The sequence below is a fragment of the Cetorhinus maximus genome, chromosome 20 (assembly GCF_964194155.1).
Source record: "Cetorhinus maximus chromosome 20, sCetMax3.hap1.1, whole genome shotgun sequence".
In the NCBI taxonomy this organism is placed as follows: Eukaryota; Metazoa; Chordata; class Chondrichthyes; order Lamniformes; family Cetorhinidae; genus Cetorhinus; species Cetorhinus maximus.
In genome coordinates, this window is record NC_135898.1 from 56408945 (window position 1) to 56433530 (window position 24586).

The 24586-nt window shown below is 42.1% G+C and overlaps 1 protein-coding gene and 2 long non-coding RNA genes across 3 annotated transcripts in view; 2 read left to right on the forward strand and 1 right to left on the reverse strand.

The window, feature by feature from the left end:
- The window catches only part of LOC144694402 (uncharacterized), a 1120079-nt gene that overhangs the window by 72208 nt on the left and 1023285 nt on the right, over positions 1-24586 (forward strand). The gene's annotated exons all lie outside the window — the stretch shown is intronic.
- gucy2g (guanylate cyclase 2g) overlaps positions 1-24586 on the forward strand; it is a 120790-nt gene that overhangs the window by 60075 nt on the left and 36129 nt on the right. The window contains exons 16-18 of the mRNA XM_078565301.1: positions 15182-15353; positions 16473-16613; positions 20743-20935. Coding sequence (XP_078421427.1) covers positions 15182-15353; positions 16473-16613; positions 20743-20935 — 506 coding nt within the window. The remainder of the gene's footprint in view (positions 1-15181; positions 15354-16472; positions 16614-20742; positions 20936-24586) is intronic.
- LOC144694675 (uncharacterized) lies at positions 7936-8793 on the reverse strand. The gene is made up of 2 exons (XR_013579806.1): positions 8631-8793; positions 7936-8579 (listed from the first exon to the last, which is right to left on the reverse strand). It is a non-coding gene; the product is annotated as an uncharacterized LOC144694675 (long non-coding RNA).

Sequence of the window (24586 nt, forward strand, 5' to 3'; positions counted from 1 at the left end):
CAGGAGAAGGCCATTCAGCCCTTCAAGCCTGCTCCGCCATTCAATGAGATCATGGCTGATCTGGTTGTGCTGTCAACTCTACTTTCCTGTCTACCCCACATAACCCGCGACTCCTTCATCTATCAAAGAGCTATCTAATGCAGCCTTGAATAAATTCAATGACCCAGTCTCCACTGCTTTTTGGGGAAGAGAATTCCACAGACTAACAGCCCTCTGGGAGAAAAAAAATTCTAATCATCTCCACCTTAAAAAGGAGACCTCATTCTTAAACTATGTCACCTAATTCTAGTCTCCCGCACAAGAGGAAACATCCTCTCAAAGCCACCCTATCAAGTCCCCTCAAGATCTTTATGTTTCCATAAAATCACGTGTCATTCTTTTGAACTCCAGTGGGCCCAACCTGTTCAACCTTTCTTTTTAAGATAACCCCTTCATCCCAAGAATGAGTCGAGTGAACCTTCTCTGAACTGCTTCTAACACAATTATATCTTTTATTCAAAAAAGGAGACCAAAACTGTACACAGTACACCTGATATGGTCTCACCAAGGCCCTGTACAGCTGCAGTAAACCTTCCCTACTTTTATATTCCATTTCCCTTGCAATAATAACCAACATTCCATTTGCCTTCCTAATCACTTGCTGTACCTGCATGCTAACTGTTTGTGATTCAGGCACCAGGACATCCAGATCTCTCTGTACCACTGAGTTCTGCATTCTCTCTCCATTTGAATAGTGCACTATTTTTCTATTTTTCCTGCCAGGGCAAGTTCACATATTCCCACATTAAACTCCATCTGCCAAATTTTTGGATTTCTTAGCCCATCTATGTCCCTTTGAAGACTCTCTACCTCCTCTTGACAACTTACTTCCCTACCTATCTTGGTGTCATTGGCAAATTTAGCTACCATACATTCAGTCTCCTCATCCAAATCATTGATAGACATTGTAAATAGTTCAGACCCCAGGACTGGTCCCTCTGGTACTTCACTAGTTAAAGGTTGCCAACCCAAAAAAGTCACATTTATCCCTACTCTCTGCTTCCTGTTAGTTAACCAATCCTTTATCCATGCTAATATGTTACCCCCTATTCCATGTGCTCTTATCTTGTGTAGTAACCTTTGATGTGGCATTTTATCAAATGCCTTTTGGAAATCTAACTATACCACATCTACAGGTTCTCCTTTATCTACCTTGCTTGTTACTTCCTCAAAAACTCTGATAAATTAGTTAAATACAAATTTCTTTTCACAAAACCACGTAGACTCTGCCTGATCCCATTATTATTTTCTAGGTCAAAACAAAAATAGCTGGAAAAACTCAGTAGGCCTGACAGCATCTGCGGAGAGGAATACAGTTAACGTTTCGAGTCTGTATGACCCTTCATCAGAACTAACGAAATATAGAAATGTGGTGAAATACAAGCTGGTTGAGGGGGGTAGAGCTCTACCTGTCCCACCCCCCTCAACCAGCTTATATTTCACCACATTTCTAAATTTCGTTAGTTCTGATGAAAAGTCATATGGACTCGAAATGTTAACTGTGTTCCTCTCTGCAGATGCTGTCAGGCCTGCTGAGTTTTTCCAGCTATATTTGTTTTTGTTTCAGATTTCCAGCATCCGCAGTATTTTGCTTTTATATTATTTTCTAAGTATCTTGCTATAACGTCCTTAATAATACCCTGCATATCATTGCATACCAGTTGGACACTGAGGGGTGAAATCCCTTCTGGTTGAATTACATCTCAAAATTTACTTTGGCATCCGCAAAATGATGCAATTGCAATCAATGATACCCTGCACCCTGAAGAAACCTGCAATCCTTGTGGAGACACATGCTTGCGTCAGTTGCATCTCTCTGGCAAGAGACAATGAAACGTATGGAGCTCTCTTTTGGAATACAGATACTTTCAGCCTGCTAAGGGCCCTTCTCCCTCCCTCTTCCCCTCCTCTATCCTCTTCCAGAAGCTTGTGTCTATTCTGTACATTCTCCCAGCCATGTTACAGGCCAAAGGGGTGCAAACTACTGCACCAGTGTCCGGGAGTAAGTGCTTTGTGAAGAAACCTACCCTCCCCTGTAGAATTCAGTCATTTTCAACAACTCTAAGAACCACCAAACACTTTTACATTTGTAGAAAATGTTAGTAAAGATCTGTCAGCAACTAGGCTGGAAACAGTGATTATCCCTTTAAATAGAGCTGGAGGAGGGATGCCTCCCTGCCACTGAACACATGTGCAGCTGTGCATGTTTAAGAGATGCCGTTACTTGGAGCATTGAGCTCCAAATTGGCAGCATGGATGTCAAAACAGCATAACACACCGATTGACAACACAATCTGCCAACTCTTCATTCTTCCAATGGATGCTCCTTGAAAATGTGTTACTAGCCTCATCAAGATCACACCAGGCACAGCTTGTACTAGAAGTGTGCGCGCATGCTGCAGATGTCAGTTTGGAGTCAAAACAGCACTCAGTGTTTTTAAAAAAACCAGGCACTACGGTGTTGAATTTCATGGCCACCCTGTTTGGTGTAGGGCACAGTAACCATTGGAGTCCATGGAATTAATTCTGAATCCCCTACTGTTCACATCAATATTGAGGGGACTACTCACTGAAAGTACCCAGTGAGTGTGAAACTGTGAATAATATGGCTAATCATGCATTGCATTCCATGTCAAGGGCAAACAAGTTGTTGGAAATCTGTAGAGATTATCCATAAGGCCAGAGCTGGAATATCATGTGAAATTTTGGATACCTTACCTTCACATTTATAAGATAGAGCAGGTTCAAAAAGGAGCAACAAGAATAATTGCAGAATTCAAGGTATAGATTTTGAAGACAAACTCACAGAAATGAACTTTCTTCATTAGAAAAATGACTGAGAGGGGCACGGTCATGGCTGTACAATGCAGGATATAAAGTGAGGCAGATATTCTGAAGCTATGGTTAAGATAACCTTGGTGGTGAGAAGGGAGGGAGAATCCTAATCTGAACCTTTCTACAGGAGGTTAAATGGATTGGGTAGAGCCCATGATAGAGTGTTTATATATGCTGTGTGAATAAGTGGGCTTGAAGACAAATAGCCTTTTCTCAATCCATCTCTTCTTATGCTGTTATACTACAGGCAATTTACAGACTTCAAAATAACATGTTGCCCCAGACTACCACTGGAGAAGAGTGAAGGCAAGTGAGGGGGTGTAAGGTGGGGAACTGGAACCAGTGTTCATTCAGTGGATGAAACCTAGCAGTCCTGTGTTGTTTAGTGACAGAGAAAGAGAATACAAATTCACCAGCATACCGCAAAAAAACAATTGCAATATCGTTTCCATAAAAACGTATGAGCAGAGTTGCTACCCAACATAGAGCAGCAGTGAAATGGTTCAGTTTGTGTCTGTGTGTCTACATATTGCTGACCTTGGGGGAGTTGAGAAGAAGTAGAGAATCGTTGTAAGGTACTTGAGTACACAGGGAGTAAAACTGTGAAGTTGACACTGCTTTTTTGCATCCCCTAGTGGAGATTGATAACACAGCTGTGATAGAAGTTTGGGAACATGTCATTGCATTGCTGCCTGTACTGGGGAATGATGTTTCCCGTAGCACAAATGTAAAAAGAAAATGGAGAAAAAAATGGAAAAATAGGTTCAGGTTTTGAGCAAAAAAGTAGAAATTTAAGAATTAAGAAAAATTAATACTTTCTGATGTAAATTCTATGGGAGCAAAATAGGTAAGAGAGGAAAACAGACAAAGGTTTGAAAGATTTACTGATGTGTTTTGTCACAGAATTACCTATTAAGGTAAAGATACTCAGAAATGTCAACTGTTGTGTTTTCTAAATGGAGTTACATGTTTTGTTCTGAGGATCTAAGTTTTTTAATAGTATGAACTTTATGTTAAAATAATTAAATCAGATGTGTAAGTTTTACACAGGTGCTATGATTTCTTCTAATTTATTTCTTATTCTGAATGAAGAGTAACATTTTGACAATCTAAATCACCAAAATATAATCTACTATAACCTGATCAACTAATAATCCAGAGAACATGTGTTCAAATCCCACTGTGACTAGTTTCAGAATTTGAATTCAGAGTTTTTTTTAAAAGATCTGGAAATATAAAGCTGGTACCAGTAAAAGTGATCATGAAGCATTGGATATTGTAAAAACTCAGCTGGCACACTAATGTCCTTGAGGGAAGGAAAGTGTCATTCTTAACCAGTCTGTGATTCCTGTTCCACAGCAATGTGGTTGAGGCTTAACTACCTTCTGAAGTGGCCCTAGCAAGCCATTCACTAGTATCAAACCACTCAGTGTCTTGTGAGGGTGTTGGTAATAGAATGGTGTCTCTTAAAGGAGTCTTTGTAGTCATCAGTAGGTAACAGCAAGTCTTTATTAACTACTTGTAACTATATACATATATACAGTAAAGGGTACAGCAAGGAGCTATCTCCATGTCTAGGTCTTCACGCATCTCTGCTCAACACCACGCTGATCCTAGGTCTGGGTCATGCGCCTTCTTACATCACAGTGTATTGTACTCAGTCTCACATTAATTCAGTATGTGCCAGACCCTTATACTACACAAGGCAACAAAAAATGATCAATAAATGCCAGCTTTTCCAATGATGCCTACATCCTGCAAATAAATTAAAATAAGTGAACATAGGAGTGGGCCATTCAGCCCATTGTGCCCTGTTCTGCCATACAATTCAATCAATTCCTTTTGCCCACCTTTATTTGATACCTCTTGATTTCCTCATTTTAAAAAAATCTATCAAATCAGTCAATTTTCAGTTGACCCAACTCCCACAGCGCTTTGTTGGGAGGAGGGGGTAGGGGGTTGGGGTGGGGGTGGGGGGGGCAGGGTGTTGTACGACACTGTGTGAAAAAACACTGCCTAATTGCTTTCCTAAATGGTCCAGCTCTAATTTCATTCCTGATTCGCTGACCAGAAGTAGTAGTTTTTTTCACATCTAAACTTTTGAATCCGTTTATCGTTTTAAACATCTCGATTAGATCACCTCTCAATCTTTTAACTCAAATTAATACAGACAAATTATGTACAACCTGTCCTCATAATTTAATCCTTTAACCCCTGTTACCATTCTTGGAAATTTGCATTCTATCCCTCCATAGCCACTGTATCCTCCCTGTGGTTCACTTTACAAACCGGGCTGAGTACTCCAGATGGGGTCAGTTGTTCAAAGCCTTGGTCAAACTCCATCTGGAGTACTGCATTCAGAGGAACATTCTGACTGAGGGATTGGGAAATAGCTTAGGAATAGAAAACAAGGAATAATGTAGAAATATAATAAAACTATGACTTTGCTGCTCAAGTTTAGTTTTCCTTTAATAATGAAGAGAATGTAAGTAATGCGATATACTATTTAGTTAAGCATCAGACACAACTTGGGACTGTTGTAGGCTTGAGTTACATGCTACATAAAAAGGAAAGTAAACCAAGGCTAAACAAAATCAGTTACAGACTCTAAACTGGGGACCATAACAATTGCATCTACAAGGCATCCCAGGAACACAACCTCCTCTAGTTTGTGCTAAGACTCTTTACACTGGGATTTATATAGTCTAGGCTTGGATGTTCCAGTATTGAATCATGAGGACAAACCATTGAAGGACATTCTACTGAATTGTCTATTTGTTTCATTTATTAAGAAACTATGTGAATGGTTGTGTCACCTAAACTATGAAACATTGAGAAGATTAGAAGGTAAATTAAGTGAAGGTTGGATGACACCAAGCTTGGGCTTCCCTAAATTACAACAGTGACTACACTTCAAATGTACTTCATTGGCTATAAAACTCTTTGAGACGTCCAGTGGTTGTGAATAGTACAATATAAGTGCAAGTCTTTCGTTAAAAGCTGTAGGCTGTAGAAAACCACAAGATCAATAGTGGTAATAAGTTAAGCATTATGAGTCTTACTTTCAATACAGTGAAGATGTGGGTTAGAAAAAAATTGTGAAGGCCAATATAGTTGTAATTTAAAATGGAAAGAAAGAGGAAGGTTTAAAGGAGAATAGCTTATAATTCCAAAGAAGAGAAAGTTGTGAAATGTGTTTCTTGAGAAGGATGAAGTGGGTCAGTTGGCCCACAATGAAGAGCAATAAAGAAGTTCTCAAGATAGTGGAGGAGGAAAGGTTGTTAATGAATATCATCAAGAAAAAGCAACAAGGTTGGATTGGCCATATTCTAAAGAATGAGAACTTTTTGAAGGAGGTGATTGAAGGAAGATTAGAGGGACGTAGACCAAGAGGGAGAAAGAAAATGATTAAGTTCGATAACTTGAAATTGAAAACGGGAGGCTCCCACAAGCAACTGAAGAGGAACAAGACCGCAAGGTGTGGAGAAATAGGCAGAGGACCTGCCCTTAGGCAGATCACCTCTGCTAGATTACAATGAATAAAATAGAGGGGTCAGAGATGTGAGAGTGAGTGCCAATCAGGCAAGAGCCTGATTTTTTTGTCTAGCTCGGGAAACACAAGCTGGGCAATTTCCCCACTTCCGAAACACGAGCCTGTCACCTCTGTTCATATCCACCATTTTTGTGTCTTCTGGAGACATGGCTGGGGATGGCTCTGCTTTCCCGGATCCCAAGGCAGCACTGGAAGAGTATGGGTGCTGAAATGGGCCAGTTAGAAGACCCACCCTGGTTCACTAGGACATCAGCCCAGCTCTCCAACATGGTTCTCATTTTCCCTAACCCTCTTGCCCCACCCACCAAATGTGCTCTCTCATAGTCCCATGTCCCCTCCATGCACCTGCATTTTTCCCATGTCCCCTCCAGGGCCTCTCAAATCCCTCATGCCCCCTCCAAGCCCCCCTGTATCCACATAGGCATTCACCCAGTATCCAATATGTAAGGTAATCAGGAGCCAGAAATAGCAATGAGAATCTTCAAAAATAATATTAAAAAGTATACCTCTAACAGGATAATAGAGCTGTCAATAAAAAACACAACTGTTCACATTTAAAAGAAAATCCTGACTCAGTGAAAAGTACTTAAATCCCTCAAGTGGTCAGTCTTCTGTAAAATCAAGCAAAATTATATTAAGTAACCTCATCAAAGACAGATAATCCTTTAATAACCCCTTAAAACTGTCAATGAAACTGTGAATACAATTCCTTGCTGAGATAAGAGATAGATTTTAAACTCAGTCAAGCATTCATAATAACCTCAGCTGTTAAAGCAAACCATTACAGCTCATTGATAATGAAGTCTATTGAAATTACAAGAACAGATTGCCCTTTTGTTTCTAAGATACACCAGATGTCCTGTGAATCAAAGCGGTCCATGAGAATGGGTGTTTTTCTCCCTCCAAGGTGAATCTGAAGACCAATTTGTTTTTCAAATTTAAAGGGATATACTTTTAAAGTATACTTTTAAATCTCTTCAGATAATGCCACTAGAGCTCCCAAGCACTGTTTTCTATAGTTTTGAATGCATGATTGTACATTTCCCAATGGGAAAAGTATTCTTATGCATCTCTGCACTTACACAATGCTGATCAATGTAATGGTCAACTTACCTTTGCAGGATGGAGCCCTATAGTCAATCACTGCAATAAAAAAAAACAACTTATAAGACAGCATCTAATAATGACATTTGAAGTTGGCAAGCAACACTTACCTATCAGGATGTTCCCAATGCCTTAGCAGGCTTCTCCCCAAGGTCCATTAACCGTTAAAATAAATGGGTTTTCAGAAGCCTTCCAAAACCTGCCTGACCTGATGAAGATACCGTGGGACAGAAAAAGCAAATTTCCCCTAGAGCTGTCAATGGCAACCCCAATGTCAGTGGATGTGCATGCGGGGTCACAACCCAAGCTATTCCTGACCACAAAAAATGGCCATATGAAAATGGCATGGGGTCAGGAAGGCACAGGAAACTTGCTAAGAGAATAAAGCCACAATACTTCACAGGTTTTGAGGAAACACAAATAAACTTTATTATACGAGGTTGGAAAGATGAAACAATTTACACTATCTATCTTACACTCTAACATTCAGGGTTGATATGAGGTACATGTGAATTAACAGGCAACTGTGGTTGATTACACCACATTGCATTATAAATGGCAGATGCAGATTCCACAGATTTCTCAACAACCCACCCAGACGTTAGTAACACTGTAAGTCAACCAATTTCATTGAAACTCTGTCTTTCTTACGAGGGATTCTGGTCTTTACCTTCAAAAATCTCACCTTGGAATTCTCTCCAAAAGTGACTCCTACTTGGACGGCCTCAACAACGGCCCACTTCGCAGGGTTTCAATCTTGTCTCCTGAGATTCTGTTCTCTGAAATCCTAAGTCTGCACTTCAGCATCAACTCACAAACACAACTTCAGCTCTTCGGTTGTGCTGAGCAGAACACTACTGCTCCAAAAGGGTATCTTCGCCCCAACAGCCCACAGCCACGGACTCACCAGCCTTCTGTTGCCTCCTCCGCTTGCCAGAGCATTTCTAGCTAACCACAGCCCTTTTTCTGCCTGGAGCCTCCTTCTCTGCTCTTCTTTCTTCTTAACTGGGACCTTTCCCCATCCTCTGCCCGGGACTCCCTTTGGGACCTCTCCTTGTCCTCTCTCCCTGCCTCCTGCCTGGGACTCCTCATTTGGGACCTCTCCCTGTCCCTTCTCCCTGTCCCCTGCCTGAGACTCTTCCTTATTAATGACGCTCCGCTCCTGAGTCATATGACACTGTTTTCACACCATTTTCCTTTTATGCAGATGCACCGGGTCCAGCCTGAGCCTGAAGAACCACAAAATGCTGGATTGCGGATGCACCGGCCGCTCCCGGTCCGTGCATGCGCAGAAACTCCCGAGGTATGCTGGGAGTTGTAGTTCTCAGGCCCCCCCACTCGGTGAGAAGGTAAGTCAGATCTCGTAACAAAAACAGAAACTGCTGGAAAAACAGCAGGTCTGACAGCATCTGTGGAGAGAGAAAAACAAAGTTAACATTTCGAGTTCATATGACCCTTTTTCGGAGCTTCAGATTTCCAGCACCCGCAGTATTTTGCTTTTATCAGACCTCGTAACACTGTCTGAGAGTGTGGGAGAGATATTAGCACATATAGTAGCAGAATTCAAGTATTGGATGGAATTGGGCTTTATAAGGTATTAAAAACTGTTAAAGAGGGAAACATTTTCACATAAAGAGTAAGGGAAATCTGGAACTCTCCCCACACCAATATTGTTGAGGCTAAGTCAACTGAAAATTTCAAAACTGAGATTGATACATTTTTGTTAAGTAATGATATTAAGAGGCATGGAACCAAGTTGGTTAAATGAAGTTAAGTTATAAATCATTGAATAGTGGCTCAAGGGACTGAATGGCCTGTTTCTGTTTTTTAAAAATTCATTTGCGGGATGTGGCTAGGCCAACATTTATTGCCCGGCCCTAATTACCCTTGAGAAGGTGGTGGTGAGCTGGCTTCTTGAACCGCTGCAGTCCCTATGGTGTAGGTACACCCACAGTGCTGTTAGGGAGCAAGTTACAGGATTTTGACCCAGCGACAGTGAAGGAACAGCGATATATTTCCAAGTCAGGATAGTGAGTGGTTTGGAGGGGAATGTCCAGGTGTTGGTGTCCCCATGTGTCTGCTGCCCTTATCCTTTTAGATGATGGCAGTCACAGGTTTGGAAGGTGCTGTCTAAGGAGCCTTGGTGAATTCCTGCAGTGCGTCTTATAGATGGTACAGACTGCTACACTGTTTGTCAGTGATGGAGGAAGTGAATGTTTGTGGAAAGGGCACCAATCAAATGCACTGCTTTGTCCTGGATGGTGTTGAGCTTCTTGAGTGTTGTTGGAGCTGCACTCATCCAGGCAAGTGGGGAGCATTCCATCACACTCCTGACTTGTGCCTTGTAGATGGTGGACAGGTTTTGGGGAGTTGGAAGGTGAATTACTCATCGCAGGATCCCTAGCTCTGACATGCTCTTGTAACCACAGTATTTATTTTGCTAGTCCAGTTCAGTTTCTGGTCAATGGTAACTCCCAAGATGTTGATAGTGGGGATTCAACGATGGCGACACCATAGAATGTCAAGGGGCGATGGTTAGATTCTCTCTTGTTGGAGATAGTCATTGCCAGGCACTTGTGTGGCACAAATATTACTTGCCAGTTGTCAGCCCAAGCCTGGATATTGCCCAAGTCTTGCTGCATTTGGATATGGGCTGCTTCAGTATCTGAGGAGTTGTGAATGGTGCTGAACGTTGTGCAATCATCAGCAAACATCCCCACTTCTGACCTTATGATGGAAGGAAGGTCATTGATGAAGCAGCTGAAGATGATTGGGTCGAGGTCACTACCCTGAGGAACTCTGCCCTGGAACTGAAATAATTGACCTCCAACAACTACAACCATCTTCCTTTGTGCTAGGTTGACTCCAACCAGCGGAGAGTTTCCCCCTTGATTCCCATTGACTTCAGTTGTGTTAGGGCTCATTGACGCCACACTCGGTCAAATGCTGCCTTGATGTCAATGGGAGTCACTCTCACCTCACCTCTGGAGTTCAGCTCTTTAGTCCATGCTTGGACCAGAGAACTTACGAGAGTAAGCTTGTGGGGAACATAAAAATTGACTGTAAAAGTTTCTACAGGCATGTGAAGAGAAAAAGATTGGTGAAGACAAATGTCAGTCAGAAACAGGGTAATTTATAATGGGGAACAAAGAAATGGCTGACCAACTAAATACATACTTTGGTTCTGTCTTCACAAAGGAGGACACAAATAACATACCAGAAATGTTGGGGAACACAGGGTTTAGTGAGAGGGAGGAACTGAAAGAAATCAGTATTAGTAGGGAAATGGTGTTGGTAATTGATGGGATTGAAGGTCAATAAATCCCAGGCCTGATAATTTACATCCCATTGTACTTAAGGAATTGGCCCTAGAAATAATGGATGCATTGGTGGTCATGTTCCAAGATTCTACAGACTCTGGAACAGTTCCTACAGATTGGAGGGTAGCTAATGTAACCCCATTATTTAGAAAGGGAGGTAGAGAGATAGCAGGGAATTATAGACCAGTCAGCCTGATGTCAGTAGTGGGGAAAATTCTAGAGTCCATTATAAAAGATTTAATGGCTGAGCACTTGGAAAACAGAGGCAGAATCGGACAGAGTCAGCATGGATTTACAAAAAGGAAATCATGCTTGACAAATCTACTGGAATTTTCTAAGGATGTAACTAGTAGAGTTGATGAGGGGGAGCCAGTGGATGTGGTTTATTTGGACTTTCAGAAAGCTTTTAGACAAAGTCCCACATAAGAGATTAGCATATAAAATTAAAGTGCATGGGATTGGGGGTAATGTATTGAGATGGATAGAAAATTGGTTGGAAAACAGGAAACAAAGAGTAGGAATAAACAGATCTTTTTACGAATGGCAGGCAGTGACTAGTGGGGTACCGCAGGAATCGGTGCTGGGACCCCAGCTATTCACAATATATATTAATGATTTAGTTGTGGGAACTAAATGTAATATCTCCAAATTTTCAGATGACACAAAGCTGGGTGGGAGGGTGAACTGTGAGGAGGATGCAGAGATGCTTCAGTGTGATTTGGACAAGCTGAGTGAATGGGTAAATGCATGGCAGATGCAGTATAATGTGGATAAATGTGAGGTTATCCACTTTGGTAGCAAAAACAGGAAGGCAGATTATTAACTGAATGGCTATAAATTGAGAGAGGGGAATGTACAATGAGACCTGGGTGTCCTCGTACACCAGCCACTGAAGGTAAGCATGCAGGTGCAGCAGGCGGTAAAGAAAGCAAATGGTATGTTGGCCTTCACAGCCATAGGATTCGAGTACAGGAACAGGGATGCCTTGCTGCAATTATACAGGGCCTTGGTGAGACCACACCTGGAATATTGTGTGCAGTTTTGGTCTCCTTATCTGAGGAAGGATGTTCTTGCTATAGAGGGAGTGCAGCGAAGGTTTACCAGACTGATTCCTGGGAAGGGAGGACTGATATATGAGGAGAGATTGAGTCAGTTAGGATTATATTCGCTGGAGTTCAGAAGAATGAGGGGGATCTCATAGAATCCTATAAAATTCTAATAGGACTAGACAGGGTAGATGCAGGAAGGATGTTCCCGATGGTGGAGGAGTCCAGAGCCAGGGGTCACAGTCTGAGGATACGGGGTGGACCATTTAGGACTGAGATGAGGAGAAATTTCTTTACCCAGAGAGTGGTGAGCCTGTGGAATTTGCTGCCACAGAAAGTAGTTGAGACCAAAACATTATATGTTTTCAAGAAGGAGTTAGATATAGCTCTCGGGGTGAAAGGGATCAAAGGATATGGGGAGAAAGCGGGAACAGGCTATTGAGTTGGATGATCATAATGAATGGCAGAGCAGGCTCGAAGGGCCGAAGGCCGACTCCTGCTCCTATTTTCTATGTTTCTATGTAATGAGGTCAGCAGCTGAGTGGCCCTGGCAGAACCCAAACTGAGCATCAGTAAACCGGTTATTGCTAAGCAAGTGCCACTTCATAGCACTGTTGATGACCCCTTCTATCACTTTACTGATGATCAAGAGTAGACTGATGGGCCGATAATTGGCCAGATTGGATTTGTCTTGCTTTTTGTGTACAGGATATACCTGGGCAATTTTCCACATTGCCAGGTAGATGCCAGTGCTGTATCTGTACTGGAACAGCTTGGCTAGGGGCACAGCAAGTTCTGAAGCACAAGTCTTCAGTACAATTGCTGGAATATTATCAGGGCCCATAGCCTTTGGAGTATCCAATGTCTTTAGCCGTTTCTTGATATCACGTGAAGTGAATCGAATTGGCTGAAGACTGGCATCTATGATGCTGGGGGCCTCCAGAGGAGGCCGAGATGGATCATCCACTCGGCACTTCTGGCTGAAGATTCTTGCAAATGCTTCAGCCTTATGTTTTGTGCTGGGCTCCTCCATCATTGAGTATGGGGATATTTGTGGAGCCTCTTCCTCCAGTGAGTTGTTTAATTGTCCACCACTATTCACAACTGCATGTGGCAGGACTGCAGAGCTTAGATCTGATCCAGTGGTTGTGGGATCACTTAGTTCTGTCTATCACTTGTTGCTTATGCTGTTGGTACACAAGTAGTCCTGTGTTATAGCTTCACCAGGTTGATACCTCATTCTTAGGTATGTCTGGTGCTGCTCCTGGCATGCCCTCCTGCACTCTTTTGAACTAGGGTTGATCCCCTGGCTTGATGGTAATGATAGAGTGGGAGTTATGCTGGGCCATGAGGGTACAGATTGTGTTCGAGTACAATTCTGCTGCTGATGATGGCTTACAGTGACTCATAGTTGCCCAGTTTTGAGTTGCTAGTTCTGTTCAAAATCTATCCCATTTAGTACAGGGGTAGTCCCACACAACACGATGGAGGGTATCATCAATGTGAAGATGGGACTTTGTCTCCACAAGGATTGTGCGGTCATCACTCCTACCGATACAGTCATGGACAGATGCATCTACAGCAGCCAAGTTAGTGAGGATGAGGTCAAGTAGGTTTTTCCCTTTTGATGGTTCCTGCACCACCTGCTGTAGACCCAGTCTAGCAGTTATGTCCTTTAGGACTCGGCCAGTTCGGTCAGTAGTGGTGCTACCAAGCCACTCTTGGCGGTGGAGATTGAAGTCCCCCACCCAGAGTACATTCTGCACCTGTGCCACCCCCAGTGCTTCCTCCAAGTGAAAGTTCAATATGGAGGAACACTGATTCATCAGCTGAGGGAGGGTGGTAAGTGGTAATCAGCAGGAGGTTTCCTTGCCCATGTTTGGCCTGATGCCATGAGACTTCATGGGGTCCAGAGTCAACATTGTGGACTCCCAGGGCAACTCCCTCCCGACTGTATACCACTGTGTCGCCAGCTCTGCTGGCTCTGTCCTGCCAGAGAGACAGGACATACCCAGGGATGGTGATAGTGCTGTCTGGGACATGATCTATAAGGTATCATTCTGGGAGTATGATTATGTCAGGCTGTTGCTTGACTAGTCTGTGAGACAGCTCTCCCAATTTTGGCACAAGCCCCCTGATGTTAGTAAGGAGGACTTTACAGGGTCGACAAGGCTGGGTTTGCTATTGTCATTTCCAGTGCCTAGGTCGATGCCAAGTGGTCTTCCCTGTTTCATTCCTTTATTTTAGTGGTTGGATACAACTGTGTGGCTTGCTGGGCCATTGCAGAGGGCATTTAAGAGTCAACCATATTGCTGTGGGTCTGGAGTCATATGTAGGCCAGACCAGGTAAGGACGGCAGACTTCCTTAAGGGCATTATAACAATCAACAATGGTTTCATGGTCATCATAGACTTTTAATTCCAGATTTTTTATTGAATTTAAATTCCACCATTCGACCCCAGGTTCCCAGAGCATTACCTTGGGTCTCTGGATTACTAGTCCAGCGGCAATACCACTATACCACTGCCTCCCTATGTTCCTTCCTACTAGAGAAGATAAGACCGCACCTCAAATATTGTGTGCAGTTTTGGTTTCCTTATTTAAGAAAGGATGTAAATGCAATGGAGTTGGTTCAGAGGAGGTTTACTAGATTGATACCTGGAATGAGTGGGTTGTCTTATCAGGCAAGGTTGGACAGACTGTGCAAATTTCCACTGGAGTTTAGAAGAGTAAAGGGTGACTTGATTGAAGTATACAAGGTCCTGGACGGCCTTGACAAGGTTGATGTCGAAAGGATGTTTCCTCTTGTGGGTGAGTCCAGAACTAGGGGGCAATGTTTTAAAATTAGGGGTTGCCCTTTTAGGACAGAGATGAGGAGAAATTTTTTCTCTAAGAGGGTTGTGCAATTTTGGAATTCTCTGCCTCAGAAGATGGTGGAGGCGGGGTCATTGAATATTTTTAAGGCAGAGGTAGATAGATTCTTGTTAGGCAAGGGAAGCAAAGGTTATCAGGGTTAGGTGTGAATGTGGAAATTGAAACACAAGAAGATCAGCCATGATCTTATTGAATGGTGGAGCAGTCTCTAGGGGCTAAATGGTCTACTCCTATTCCTATTTATTCTGTTCTTATGTTCTTAGAATAAATGTTGAAACCATTGGTCTGGTTCGGCATTGATTTGGACACAGAATAACTTGAGGAATTTGTCAATGAAATATATTTTGGATTTTAAAAAGCTATCAGTAATAACCACAATAGTTTTTCATTATATATTTTATTTTATTTAGAAATTATTAATAGAATCATAAACCCTGTGACACTGCTGAGACCAACGTTGTCGCCTGAAAAATGCAATGAACAGATCGCCACCCTGCTGGATGCCTGCTGGGCTGAATGTGCAGACAGGAGACCAACCTTTCATTCAATCAAACAAACACTGCGAAAGGCAAGTCCAGAAGGGTGAGTTTGAAAAGTCTGACACTGATAGGCTTTTCACTTTTCTTAGGAATTAACATCTCATGACAATTAGGTAAGAATTCTCAATAACTCTGGTGCAAAAAATGCTTTCCATTCACAGATGGGGAGCTCTTTTTCAGATTTGTTTCTGCTAAATGTCTGAAATATTGTGGATGGTGCAGATATGTTATGAGAGAACTGTGTAAGCAACATACTGTTGAAAACAATAATTGAAAATTAATGATATAGCCAATAAATATGTGGCACTTTGAGTTCTAATGAAAGGATATTTGTAAAGTTCTTGGAACAGAGACAGTAATATATTCCACCAGAGGCATTTAGAATTAGAACTACACAAGCTGTTAAATATGGATCCTTTATGACACCGCAGATTCCTAGCAGATTCCCTCTGCTGGTACATGTGTATATGGTAGCCTCAAGTGGACAAAATGCACAATGCAATTGTCAATACAATACACCATTGACCCTCTCTCCCAGTAGATGTGTTTTCTAAATAATTCAACAAGGAAACACTGGTCTGTCCTAGTATCATCAAATAAAAGTGCCCCCCCCCCCCACCCCTTTAAACTTAGCCATAAAGCAAAGAAAGCTCATAAACTTGCGAACTTAGTTACTCACGAACTTACTTACAAATGCCAAGTAGGCCCTCCAGTTCCTGTGGTACCCATCGATCGTGCAAGGCCTCAAACATACTGGTGGACATTGCAAGCTCCTTCATCAGAGCCACTCTCTCTCCAGGGATACAGCCTGGCTTTCTGAGTGTTTCCAGAATTTTCTGCTTTTACAGTACTTTTGTTTTCCAGCAGCTAGAGTATTTTGTTGGGTTTGTTTTACTGCATTTTGTGTGTTTGATTGACTAGTAGCTAAAAGACTGTGAGGCCTCCATTGCACTCTTCAGTTGTTTTGCTGGTCCTCAGTTTGATGAAAGCCTTTCAGCCAATGAATATTCAACATTTGCTCATGTGCGTTTGAACAGCCATCACAGCTGTGCTCAGTGATAGTTGGATTCCAGCTCCTGTAAGGGGCATAAATGAACTAAGAAGGCGAGTGCATTTCAGGAGTGCTGTTTTTCTAGTTAAATATTTATCTTTATTTTTATAGTGAAGTGAGCATTCTAGACAATATGGTAGATAAACTGGAAAAATATGCTAATCATCTAGAAGAAGTGGTTGAAGAAAGGACAAACCAACTAATGGTGGAGAAGGGGAAGACAGATCAGCTCCTGTCCAACTTGTTGCCAAGGTATTGTTTCCTGGAGTATTGATATTTGAGAAGCTCTGTTAAGAAGTGTTCTCCTCATAAAACATTATTCTTATCTGTAGTATTTTAAAACACTATTCTAATTATAAATAGAACCATGATAATTACGTACAAGAAGATTCTACACTAATCCAAAGTTATGGGTCTTTCTGGAGTGCACAGCACATTCACTTTTACTAGCATATTTAACAAATTCAGGTTGAATCATGATACGATGGGCCAGGTTTCACTGCAGCAGAGTATCTGTAGGTGGTTGCAATTATTAGACTGGCCTTTCCCCATTTAGGTTTTAAATTTTTTTTGTGTGGTGAGTTGCTGATAGTGCGACTTGATAATGGCACAGCAAGATAAACAGAGCATCTAGAACCTGAGACAACAACTACAAGAACAAAAACTTACATTTTTATAGCACTTTTAATGCAGTAAAATATTCCAGGACGTTTCAGAGAAGAACCACCAAACAAAATTTAACACTGAGCCACATAAGGTGATAGTAGGGCAGGTCATCAAAAGCTTGATCAAAGAGGTAGGTTCTAAGGAGCGTCTTAAAGGAGGAGAGAAAGAGTGAGAGGCAGAGAGGTTTAGGGAGGTAATTCTAGAGTTTAGGGCCCAAGCAGCTGAAGGTATGACCAGCAATGCTGGAGGGATTAAAATTAGGGATGTGCAGGTTGAGAATTCGGACCTGAATTGCAAGAGTACAGATATCTCACGGGGCAATAAAAATCATAAGAAATGGGAGCAGGAGTAGGCCATTCGGCCCGTCAATAAGATCATGGCTGATCTGATTGTGACCTGAACTCCACTTTGCTGCCTGTCACCATAACCCTTGACTCCCTTGTAAATCAAAAGTCTGTCTAACTCATCCTTGAATATATTCAGTGACCCAGCCTCCACTGCTCTCTGTGGGAGAGAATTCAAAAGACTAACGACTGTCTGAGAGAAGAAATTCCTCTTCTTCTCTGTCTTAAATAGGAGACCCATTATAATTAAACTGTGCCCCCTAGTTCTTGATTCCCCCAGGTGGAATCTTCTCAGTATCTCCAATGTCAAACCCCTTTAGATTCTTATAAGCAACAGAGTATCTCCTTATCCAATCAGATTGAAGGATTACGAAATAATTGGTGTAATGACATAGAAGAAAATGTAAGTTAGACTGAGTGAATTCAATGTCAAATCAGGTAGCAAAAGAGAAAGAAAGATTGTATTAATAAAAGTTAGATTAGAAATAAGGCAAAGTAAAATTAAATAAATAAACTTTAAAATCAACATTTGTAAAGTCTCCAACAAGAAGTAATACCTGATGAAATAAAATTTCACACTTTGAACAGTCAATTTTCCATGCCAGAGAGGTTGATTGGTATTAATACAGTTGTCACACTGTAAAAGATTACTTGTGCTTCTAATGAAAGGACTTAACTTTCTTTGATGAATTTATTTCATATCCACTGCACAAATACAGCATCTCCATGCAATTCAATACAGTTCAATAGTGAAGTAGAATTCTCTGTTCTTGAAGTTAATGACAATGGCATATCTGCGGGCTGCAGTTGGGCCGGCTGACCTGGGAAAGCATTCAGAGGTAGCCACAGGGCCTGCCAGGTGCCGAAGTGGGCTGTTTAAAAAGACCACCTTGGTGCTGTGGGACTTTATCCCAGTTACAATGAAATAAGTAAGACCCTCTGGCTTTCACCCATCACATCCCCTCACCACCCCACACACTCCCTATGCCCCATCCATGGCACCTCATGCCCTTCATACCAATTATGGCCCCACCCACATGCCATTGCCCCCATGCCCCTCATGCCAAGCTATGCCCCCACCTACCACCGCCCCCCCCCCCCCCCCCTATGGGTTCTCATACCTTCCATGCCAAGCTATGGCACTTCCATACCCATTCACCCACCATACGCAGTATAGAACTAATGAACCCTATAGTGATAATGGGATGTGTAAAAATAGCTTTTAAAAACAGTCTTTATTTCTACTTTCTTAAAAAAAAACTCTTTTTGCCACGGTCAATCAAATTGTCAATCATCCAGACTCTTTAAAGTATCAATAGCAGGAACTGCAAACACTTGAAACCTCCTTGTCTTGTGTAAAGATTGTGCAATTGATAGAAGTGAGCAGAGACCCAGAACTGTCAATAAAACTTGGCTGAGAGCCCAGACATCTGTTAGGCTGTTGAAACAGCTGAGCCCCAGGGAAAACATTGCTTGATTGATAGCCCTGGCTCTCTGATCACTTCTGTCAATGGCACAATGTTTATTTACACCGGATAAAGAGGTTTCAAATGCTTATGGCTTCTGCTATTGATACTTTAAAGGATCTGGATAATTGACACTTTTATTGGCCTGTAGTAAACAGTTTCTTTTAAGAAAGTAGAAAGTAATGAATGAATGACTATTTTTATAAAGCTTTTTTCAAACATCCTGTTGACACTAAAGGGTTCATAATTCTATACAATGTATAGTGGGTGAATGGGCATCGAAGTGCCATAGCATGGCATGGGGTGCATTAGGGGCCATTAGGGATGGGTGGGGGAACATGGCTTGGCATGGGGGGGGCATGAGGAGGACCTTTTGAGCTAAGCTTTCAAAAGGTTTCCTCATCCAGACTATGGTTCATGACATCTCTGAACCATGGCTCTTTGAAAAGCTAGCCTGACTCCATATAAATTATGGAGGACTAGGACATGCCTAGCTCCAAAATGGAGCCAGCCACATTGGGAGTGCAGGGTGCTGACTTGCGACCTGAACTAGCCCTCACTCTTAAAAGGCACGAGTGAAAATTGGAAAGCCCAGGCATGGGGTCGGGAATCCCAGAATCAAGTCCCAGTTTCACCCCTCCATAGAGTCGCTTTTTTTTTGCAAAAATATACTTTATTCACAAAATATCTTCAACAACATTTCAAACCATTTCAAAATCACCAACACAAAAATACAATCAGGTTCAACTTTTACAACGTGTATCACGAAATGCATCAATACAAACAATGAATATTACAATAATTTGCAGACATTCATTTTCAACTGTACAGCCGAGGGGATTTAAACAGTTCCCAGCCCCTCGGTGCACTGTGGCAGAAAGGTCTTAGGCAGCGACCCTTCCCCATTGCGCCTTTGCGGCGGCTGCCCCAAGCTTTAGTGCGTCCCTCAGCACGTAGTCCTGGACTTTGGAATGTGCCAGTCTGCAACACTCGGTCGGGGACAACTCTTTGCGCTGGAAGACCAACAAGTTTCGGGCAGACCAAAGAGCGTCTTTCACCGAGTTGATGATCCTCCAGCTGCAGTTGATGTTTGTCTCGGTGTGTGTCCCTAGGAACAGCCCGTAGAGCACAGAGTCCTGTGTCACAGAACTGCTCGGGATGAACCTTGACAGAAACCACTGCATCTCTCTCCAGACCTTCTTTTCAAAGGCACAATCCACCAGGAGGTGAACAACGGTCTCTTCCCCACCACAGCCACCTCGAGGGCAACGTGCAGAGAGGGTGAGACTCCTGGCGTGTAGGAAGGATCTGACAGGGATGGCCTTTCTCACCACCAGCCAAGCTACGTCTTGGTGCTTGTTGGAAAGTTCTGGCGATGAGGCATTCTGCCAAATGACTTTGACAGTCTGCTCGGGGAACCATCCCACAGGATCCACCCTCACCTTTTCCCTCAGGGCCTCTATAGAGTCTCCGCTACTCCAAGAAAATCCAGGCCATGATTTTTGCACTTCTATTAACGAGCTGGGTTGTTACATGGTGTTGGAAAATCAATGCCCTTTTAAGTGCAATGATGCTAATTGGGCTTTTAACTGAAATGTTCAGCCTTGCCGTGCCAATCACATTTTATACATACTGTAAAGTTAGGCACAAATAGTCTCATGACTAATAGGTCAACTCTGAATTTTAAGCCCAAATCCTATTCAAGTGCACTATTCATCACATGTTTTATTCATAGCCACCAGGACACCAGGAATCGAGGCAGTTAAGCTACCTGGGCTTCTGAAGATTTTTCTTTCAACATTTCAGGTCAATGCATTTTCATTAAGTTTTCAAAGATCCAGGATCTCCTTTAGATTATGAAGCAGTTGCCTGCTGACTGATAGTTGCTATCCTCATTATCAACAGGTTTATTGCTGAACAGCTCATGCAAGGAAATCCTGTGGAGCCAGAATTCTTTGAATGTGTTACTATCTTCTTCTCGGATATTGTTGGCTTCACGAGCTTGTGCTCCATCAGTACGCCGCTGCAGGTTGTGGATATGCTCAATGATCTGTATAGTCTATTTGATGACATTATAAAGTCTTATGATGTATACAAGGTAGGAAAATGCTTACTGGATAATGCTTGATATATTAAATGGTGAGTGAAATTCAACTATTTTTCTCATATTCTCCTGTCCTCAATAGATATACACTGAGGAACAATAATTGCATGATTTTACCATATTTGACATATGAAGGCAAGACCAAATAATCAAAGCTTAAGCAAAGAGTTCAAGTCTCCTCTGAGTATTTTTATTGAACACAGCAAAACATTTCCGAAATTAACATGGGCCTGCATTTTCCGCCCCTACCATGGTGGGACCCTCTGCGGGAGATGCGGCAGGCCAGCCAAAAGTCCAGGAGATCCCGGTGTCAGGCACAGCTGGAAAATTCCAGCCATAGTGTCACTCCACTGAAGTGTCCTGTAGACATGACATATGGGTATTTCCCAGTGAGATTTTACTCTGTTCTTCCCCATTCAAATTTAACTTTACGTGAAATATCAATAAGACAGCAAGACCCTGCTAGTCACTACCAAGTTGCATTTCCATTGTTTTAAACAGGCTGTGCCCACAATTTTACAATTTGCTCAGGGTAGTCAATGGGAATGCTCTCATTTGGCTTCCCCCAACCCCCATTCAATTGACTCAGTCTCTTCAATCATGCCTCAGATGCATAAAATGCAATGTCAATGTTTTTAACCTGTTCAATTAATGCTGTTTTTTTATATATAGAATCATCCCAACTATTTACAATGGTTCCAGGGAGGCAGTCATGGAAACATGGCATCTCCCTCGATCCAGTTTAATTACTTGTAGACTTCGGTAACTTCAACTGTTTGTGTTTCAGCATCCTGGTGTGGTCCAGTTATTATCAGGCTAAATTAAATGGCTTTTCTGAGTAAATAAAGAGATAGTTAAGTGTATGGAGTAAATAAATGACTTTCTCTGATGTCACTCCTTTAAAATTATCATCTTTTCCTCCACTTGTTTTATAAAATGGAATTATGGAATTCCACTACATGCCCAATACTTATTATGTACACTGGGCTTTGTAATTAATTTATTTTTCTCTTAGTTCTTTCCAATCCTGGAATATCAAAAATGGGAGAAAATCTTAGCATTTTGTGACCACCGCAATAAAGTTATATGAAAGGTGGAGTAATTATGGAATTTTTTAGTATGTAATGTACCTTTAAGAATAATATTTGTTAGGAAGATCAAATAATCTGTAGTAACCAATAGGACAAAAGCAGGAGCTACCTCAGAGTCAGTGTAGAGTTAGAGTTGGAGTTGAAAGCACACGTATAGTTGCTGCTGAGTATATTGTAAATAAATTTTAGGTTTCCACCCAAGAAGTGTCTGCAGATCAACTCTATCACTAATAGTACAACTCGGCCACCTTACAACAAACTAGCGAAGAGGATAAAACAGGATTGAACAGAAGGAATCAAGTTAGAAAGAAGTCAGTACCTCGGCCAGTGATTATAAGTAGCAAGCTCTGTTGGAATTGAAGAAGTTATCCTCTCTCAAAATGCCACAATTTGGGAGAATTGATCCTTTTGAACTAGCCACAGACGATTCTTCTCAATGCATAGAACGCCTTACATTCCTTTTTCAAGTGAACGAGATTACAGGGGAAGAGAAGAGGCGAGCAGACCTCTTGAGTACTTGTGGGAGCAAAGCCTACAGCTTGATTCAAAGTTTGACGGCACTCAATGCCCCAGATTTGAAGAATTTCGATGAACCGATGGACCTTGTGAAGGGTCACTTTCAACCCAAGCCCTCAGTCACAATGCAGAGGTTCAGGTTTAATTCATGAACTAGAGCATTGGGTGAGAAAATTGCCAGCTATGTGGCAAAGTTGAAGCAGCTAACAGAACATTCTGAGTTCGATACAACTCTGAACGATATGCTCAGAGATCGTTTAGTGTGTGGTGTGAAAGAGGACTGTATTCAGAAAAGATTATTGTCCAAAGTGAATCTGGATTTCAAGAAGGTGCCAGAGGTAGTGCTGGCCATGGAAAGCGATGTAAGAGATTCAAAAGCAATACAGGGTGTGCAAAATGGCACCATCCTCCATATTGAGCAAGAAACCTCAGCCGAAAGTGGTGCAAAAAAGCAAGACCCTGCCAAAGAATAAAGAAAAATAACAGCGGCAAAATCGAAGAATAATTTTAGTAGAGGTGGAAACAATCAGTCTTTTAGTGATTGGCAGTTTAAAAAAATCGAATGCTACCATTGTCCTAGAAATGGACATATGATGAGGCAATTCAAGGAAAGATTCAAGCAGGCTTGTAAACAAAAGAAGCAGCCCAATGAAATCTACAATGTAGAAAAGCCTGAAACAGAAAATTCAGACATTTACTTGTTTAATCTGAAAGTTGGAAAGACAGGACCATTATTTGTCACAGTGGAGGTAAATGGCAAACCTGTTAGAATGGAAGTGGACACGGGAGCTTCCACTAGAGTAATTGGAGAACATACCTTCAGGAATTTGAATAATGGTGAACATCAATTAAGTTTAGAAGAAACAGCCGCCAAGCTAAAAACATATACGGTTGAAGACATTCAAGTAAAAGGCACAAGCAGAGTAACTGTCCATTATGGAAGCCAATCGGCAAAACTACCTTTGATGGTGGTAGCAGGCGTAGGGCCAAGCCTCCTGGGGTGAAATTGGTTATAGGAGATTAAGTTAGAGTGGGCTGAAATTTTCCAGTTGAGAGCAAGTGGCCTACCAGAGCTACTTAGAAAGCATGCCACCATCTTTAAGAAAGAACTGGGGAAAATCTAGGGCCTGCGAGGCCAAGTTTCATGTGGATCCGGAAGCAACCCCTCGCTTCATGAAGGTGAGACCGGTGCCATGTGCCCTGCAAGAAAGTCAACATTGAACTGAACAGAATAGAGAACCCGGGCATTACACAAGCCGTTCAGTTCTCAGAATGGGCAGCACCCATTGTCCCCGTCCTTAAACTCGACCAAAGCATCCAAATTTGTGGAGACTACAAACTGACGGTTAATAAAGTAGCTAAGTTAGACTGGCACCCCATTCCAAAAACTGAAGACCTGTATGCCAAGCTGGCAGGAGGGACAACGTACACAAAGCTTGACAATAACTAGAGTAGGATAATGCCTCCCAGGAATTTGTCACAATTAACACCCACAAAAGGTTGTACCAATATGCACGATCGCCTTTTGGTGTCTCCTCCACTTGTGCCATCTTTCAGAGAACAATGGAAAGCTTACTGCTGGGATTGCCCCAGGTTGTAATCTATTTAGACGCTGTATTGGTGACAGGATTCACTGAAAAGCAGCACTTGGCAAACCTAGGAGAAGTTTTAAAACATTTCTTGCAAGCTGGAGTGCATTTAAAAAAAGAAAAGTGCACATTCCAAGCAAGGGAGGTAATCTATTTGGGTCACTGGGTGGATTCACAGGGCCTCCACCCAGTTGAGGAGAAAGTGAGAGCCATAAGAGAGGCACCTGCTCCAAGGAACACTTCAGAGCTCAAATCATTCCTAGGAATGATCAACTATTATGGGCGTTTCTTACCCAATTTGTCTACAGTGCTGGCCCCCCTGCATTCTCTACTCAAAAAGAACCAACGTTGGTCTTGGGAGGGGCCCCAGAAAGAAATTTTCATAAAGGTGAAACAACTGTTGCACTCATCCAATCTATTAGTGCATTATGACCAGATGAAAGAGTAGG